The following is a 6529-nucleotide window of genomic DNA, read 5'->3' as shown; positions in this document are numbered from 1 at the left end:
TGAAAGTTCACCTCCATCTGTAGACATCCAAGGATTTTCAAGTCAGGCATTTGGAAGTCAGTTCTTCCTGTGCATCAGTAAAAATTACTATAGAACAGCCGCTTGTGTCAGCACAAAACCTACTGGGTTATACATAGGCCATGGTATGCTTACTAGGCTTATAGAGTCAATACAGCTGAAGCAAAGCAGGGAAAGGGATGGACCCTGCTCTCTGGCATGCACTGCCAGATGAACTTCTTGCTCATCCTTTATACCTGTACAAAATGTCCTGGTTTCAGCAGGGATGGGGTTAATTTCCCCAGGAGCCGGCAGGGGGCAGGTATTCCATACCACGTGACCCACGCCCGGGCTATAAGAAGAGCTAGCCGGGGCGAGGAGAGTAGTCGCCACTTGGGGGTGGGCTGCGGCCGTGCGGGTCGGTGCACATCGTGGCGGTACTGTAATCGCGTTTTCATCTTTTCCTTGTGCTGTTCTGTTAAATTGCATTATTTTAACCCACGAGTTTTGCCCTGACGATTCTTTTTTTTTCCACGGCTGTGGGAGTTGTGTGAGCGACTGTGTGGTTCTTTGTTGCTGCCTGAGGCCAAACCACGACAAAAACTATTCATGACCTTTGTGTCCTGAGTCTGAATTATCAAATAGAGCTGTCACTAATGCTAAGAATGAACGAGAAAAATATAATACTCCCATGTTCCCTGTTGAGCTTGAAGGGTTAGCAGTTACGAAAATTAGCAACTGACGTAATCTAAACACAATTGTTGCAGACTCACTGACAGATTACAACTTCTTTGTTAAATTCAGATCCATATGTGGGCAGATGTAATGATTGATTACTCTGACAAAATCCTTCTTACATGAGGATATGCTTGGAGGAGCATATTGCAGTATAGAAACATAGCACCTATTTGTTACGGAATCATTAATTGGTTTGAGTTGGAAGGGACATTTAAAGGTCATCTAGTCCAACCCCCCTGCAATGAGCAGGGACATCTTCAACTAGATCAGGTTGCTCAGAGCCCCGTCCAATCTGACCTTGAATGTTCCCAGGGATGGGGCATTTACAACCTCTCTGGGCAACCTGCTCCAATGTTTCACTACACTCATTGTAAAAAATTTCTTATTTGTATCTAGTCTGAATCTACTTTAAAACCATTACCCCTTGTGCTATCACTACAGGCCCTACTAAAAAGTCTCTCCCATCTTTCTTATAAGCCCTCTTTAAGTATTGAAAGGGGGTTCATTATTTATTTTGGTTATATTTCACTAGTGATTATAATTAACTGGTTATGAATAACTGAAGTGCAAGTTGTTTACACTTGAGCCAGCCTCTCGTGAATTAGTGCTACTTGACTGACAGCAGCTACACCGCATGAGTTAAGCTGCTAGAGCTGTGGATTATTGACAGAGTGGTGGCCTGGGCAACTGAGGAACTTACTAACTCAAGTAGCAGAAAACACCTCTAGTGTTGCAATCAAGTAGGGCTGAAAGCACCTGCCAGTCCTACTGAGAAAAGTGCAATACTTGGACAAAGATTGATTGCAAATAATGATGAGATTTAGCCTTTAGGAGCCTCCTTACCACCCATAACTGGCCCCAGCCAGTTCACTGTCCTAGTGAATTGTCTTTAAGCAGCATGTTTCTCAAATGGCAGATAGCAAAATGCTGCCTACAACAAAGTTTTCCCCATTACCACTACCCTGACTTCCCCACTGATGCAAGTGATCCTATGCCTGCTAACATAGTAGGCTGCCTGTGTGCCCGTTTCGTGCCTTAATTTAAGTTTCAAGATCTCATTTGTCCTGCCTAAAGCAGCTAGCTCTGTTTCCCTTCTTTCTGTTGCAATTACCATAAACTCACTCCCACAGTAACAAGAGTAACATGACATAGTATACACGTCATTTGGTGGCCAGCCTGTCTCCACGCACTGTATTTTACCCTGGGATAGCCTCAGATTTAGAGCAGAATGTTGTTTTTGTGTACAAGAACTTGACATTCACAGAAGATTCTTGCTTTCACGAGCTGTCTCCTTGAACTTGATGGGATTCATCCGCTGATTTGAGGATTTGCATGATCTTGTGATAATGTTACTGTCTTGTGTATTTCCCTTACAAATATCCATCACAGATAAAGACAAAATGTTCTAGTTATTATATTTGCCATGAGATATCTGGACATCTGCCACCATCCTCTCCGGCCTTGGAAAAGTTGCTGGGATGGCTGCCAGTCTGGCTGTTGCATTCATCACCTTGTTCCAGGTGGAAAGCAGACTCTCTGGGTTGTCCATGTGATGTACATCAGCAGCTAGTACTGTCAGGATGATGTTCTCTGTGGCCAGCTCAGCCCAGGGGGCTGGGTACTGATGGATGGGTGACTGTCAGAGAGAGATGCTTCCTCTGATTCAGCATTTAGGTGAAAAAAGACAGCCAATTTAAAATGAAGTTTTAAGCATGAAGAGACAGGAGAATCATCATGGCTAAAACCCTCTGCATAGCCTCAGAAACAATAAGTTCATCTAGATGTGACTGGGGTTTACTGAATCGGGGGAAATCCTGAGATTCTGGTGAGGGGTCCAGTCACCTTTGGTGATCCTATGTCTACTGTCACTGCAAGAGATTCATGATATTCATTTTTTAATATCAAGCCACTTTAAAGGTATCTCAGACATGCTCATACTGGGAACACGGACAGAGATTAATTCCAAAATGAAAGTCCTGTCAATATACTTTCTGCACTGAGAAATACGAAGCTTTTTGCAAAGGCTTTCCTGGGGCATTATATATTCTGAGGTCTTCTCCATACACGACCACAAAAAACCCAGGAAAATATAGGCAAGACATCAATACAGAAATACTTCTTTACTCACCCATCTACAGTTTGGTTTTGGGACCACTTCCCAAGCCTGAAGAACGGAGCCTGCACAGCCTCTTTAATCGTGACTGATATTTGGCCTAATGTGCTCTCCTTTGGCACTACGATATATATGAGGCCACCCCACAGACTAGAGACTTCCATGGTGTTTTTTTCAACTTTAAACTTCTTTCCTACCAAGGGAGACTGCTTCAGCTCTGCAGCATAGCCAGAACTGAGTCTTGTTATCATGACATGGTCTATTATCCTTGTCTGAACATAGCTCTGTGACAGAGATGAAGCTGTATATTCTTCCTTATGTAGCAGTACAGGGTCCGATTATAGCGCTTCAAATTCCAACCTCATTTGTGATAAATTCCCTGAAGAATTATCACCACTTTCAGGGACTTGTGACAAGAAAAGAAAGTGCCTTAACTCTAAGAGTCCAAGGTCACCCACTTAGTGGATGAAGGAAAGGTGGTGGATGTAGTTTTTCTGGATTTTAGTAAGGCTTTTGATACTGTCCCTCACAGTATCCTTCTGGACAAGTCATCCAGCTGTAAGACAAGCAGGTATACAGTGCGCTGGATGAAGAACTGGTGGAAGAGCAGGGCTGAAAATGTTGTAGTGAATGGGGCTACATCTGGTTGGTGGCCAGACACTAGCAGTGTCCCTCAGGGCTCAATTCTAGGGCCAATTCTGTTCAATATTTTTGTCAATGATCTGGATGCAGGAGTTGAATGCACCATTAGCACATTTGCTGATGGTACTAACCCAGGAGGTGCTGTTGACTCTCTTGAGGGACAAGAGGCCCTCAAGAGGGATCTGGATAAATTGGACCACTGAGAAACCATCAATGGGATGACATTTAACAAGAACAAATGCCAGATTCTGCACCTGGGATGGAGTAATGCCAGGCACAAGTATAAATTGGGAGAGGAGGGGCTGGAGAGCAGCCCTGCAGAAAGGGACCTGGGGGTGCTGGTGGGCGGCAGGCTCAAGAGGAGTCAGCAGTGTGCTCTGGCAGCCAAGAGGGAAAACCCCATCCTGGGGTGCATCAAACACAGCATCACCAGCTGGTCAAAAAAGGGGATTATCCTGCTGTACTCAGCATTGGTGCAGCCTCACCTTGAGTGTGCAGTTCTGAGCCCTGCAATTTACGAAGGATGTGAAGGTCCTTGAATGCATCCAGAGGAGGGCAACAAAGCTGGTGAAAGGGCTGGAAGGCATGTCCTGTGAGGAGCGGCTGAGGGCTCCGAGTTTGTCTAGTTTGGAGAGAAGGAGGCTGAGGGGTGACCTCTTTGATCTCTACAACTTCCTGAAGAGGGGAGGTGAAGAAGGAGGTGCTGATCTCTTCTCCCTGGAATCCAGGGAGAGGATGCATGGGAATGTTTAAAAGCTGCATCAGGAGAGGTTCAGACTTGACATTAGGAAGCATTTCTTTACCAGAAGGATGGTCGAACACAGGAACAGGCTGCCTAGGGAGGTGGTCAATGCCCCATGGCTGTCAGTGTTCAAGAGGCATTTGGACAATGACCTTAATAATTTGCATCAATTGTCGGTCAGCCCTGAAGTGGTCAAGCAGTTGGACTAGGTGATCCCTTCCAACTGAAATATTCTATTCTATTCTATTCTATTCTATTCTATTCTATTCTATTCTATTCTATTCTATTCTATTCTATTCACAGCATTGGGCAGGAAAGGATCACCTTTGCTACTGAGTGTAGTTGCCTCCACCAGCAGGCATCTATACAATGCACTATCTAGTGGGGAATGCACTGCTAGATTATGGACCTGTGAGGACAATGTCAAAACCTCGTGGATCCACACAGTATCTACCCCATGCTTCCCAGGGACTTTGAAGTGCACCCTGAAGTGCAGCGACACTCTATAACAAAGCTAAGAACTCTGTTAAAAATGCCTTAACATTTACACTACGTCACAGGAGATTAGCAGGAAAGACAAACATCATCTTTTGTGTCCCAGGTCCTGCACCAGGAAGTGGTCATAGCTGTGCTATTGACATATTGGGAAAAAAAAGGCTAGATGCATCGTAGCATGGCAGATCAGACCCAACCAAAAGTTTCTTCCTGAACAGTCATCCGTTGAACATTTTAACATGGAGCACATGAGCCAAGCTTGTTGCTCGTTTCTCAATAAGCTGTAGAAGCACCTTCAACTCCTGCACATCAATCTCTATTCACGGTCAGGGAGAAGAGATCTTTTCATTCCAGCAGGCCATTAGCAGAAAACCCAAGGAAGAATAAACACTATATGCAACCTAAAGACATTGCAAACAAATATTTAAATACTAACTGGGTGACCAGAGTAATTCTTGGCATTTCTTTAGAAACTGAGAAAGTGCCAGTCTCTCCCTTGCAGCCTGTGAAGTACACACCAGTACAGGTCACCTGGTTCCCAGGAAATTCAAACACCACCTTCTCCTTGCTGTGGTGACTAGCCCAGTGCAAGGCCTGGCCACCAACAAGCAGCCCTTCACCCTCCTTTACAAAGCTAATCACGTCTTCCACCTGTGTGCTGCCACAAGCATCCATACAATACACCCCCGGGGAGGGGCTGAGCTCTGCCCCAGCCTGTACTTTTGTGACAGTCTTGAGCAGCAGCGGAATCCAAAGGAGGATGGACCCCAACCAGAGCCTTGGGGGAAGGCTTGAGCCACTCCACAGCATTTCTGAGGGACTGGGAAAACTTGGAGTCCTCCAAGATTCCCTCATGGGAAACAACCACCATCCGGCCCTTCCCATAACAAGATGCTGCAATTAGAACTTGCCCATTGATGCTCACCAGCACTGGGGAAGCTTCATCTCCAATGAGCAACAGCTGACATGGATGATAGTTTATTGTGAGCTCAAACAAATTAACATCTTTCACCAGGGAGGCATAGGCTGCTGTGGAATCCATTTGATGTAGCTCTTGTTAAAGAGTACTGGGAGAGGAAGAAAAGGAAGCGCTTTTCAGATTAGAAGCTACATTTGAAATGTTTAACAGACACTAGCTACTAAAATATATACCAGCTATGCTGTTCTATAGTCACAGGAGAAACATGTATCCACGAGTGATGCACAAATATATAACCCAGCAGTAAGGTGAGCCAGGAAAACATGACAGGAATGGTGAAACTTTGCATAGCTGCTAGTCACACAATAATCCCAACAGACGCGTTAGGAAATGTACATTGAAGATATAATTCCAGTTAAGCCTTTCCATATTTTTCTGCCTATGAGTGTTTGAATTGGTATGAAACTTTAGCCAGGCTACTGCTTGCACTTGTTAAGTCCTACAGAGCTCTGTGCTGTGGCAACTACTGATGAGCAGCCTCCAACTCATGACAGTTTAAAGCTGGCTCTACTTTGCATAAACTGCAGTTCTTCCAGTAGATCTAGACATCTCTGTCCCACAGAGCCAGCACCTTTGCCACAGCCTGCATACCCAATGTAGTGCTTCGCCTCTGAAACACTGCCACGAAAGACCTCTTCTTCAGTGCACCAGTGATCAAAACAGTTTCTTCTCAGATGTGTGATTTTTTTTCTTTTTTCTGAAATCACAGTCACAATACAGTTCCCACCCTGAAGGTCCTACATCTACATGGTTGAATCTGGATTATCATACTGGAGAACAAGGAATAGCTAATGAAAATAACCCAGATCTATAAATTTCCCTA

General features: G+C 44.8%; 1 protein-coding gene across 1 annotated transcript in view; it reads right to left on the bottom strand.

Moving 5' to 3' along the window:
* Positions 1–5769, bottom strand: part of LOC104294521 (protein FAM115C-like) — an 11173-nt gene extending 5404 nt beyond the window's left edge. Inside the window, 4 exon segments of the mRNA XM_009894133.1 lie at positions 2158–2371; positions 2872–3162; positions 5160–5472; positions 5474–5769. Of these exon segments, the coding sequence (XP_009892435.1) occupies positions 2158–2371; positions 2872–3162; positions 5160–5472; positions 5474–5769 (1114 nt within the window).
* Between the last annotated feature and the right edge of the window lie 760 nt (positions 5770–6529).

This window comes from Charadrius vociferus, unplaced genomic scaffold, assembly GCF_000708025.1.
Source record: "Charadrius vociferus isolate BGI_N301 unplaced genomic scaffold, ASM70802v2 scaffold561, whole genome shotgun sequence".
NCBI lineage: Eukaryota > Metazoa > Chordata > Aves > Charadriiformes > Charadriidae > Charadrius > Charadrius vociferus.
Note: the sequence above shows the minus strand (reverse complement) of the source record. Positions and strands in the feature narration are given on the sequence as shown.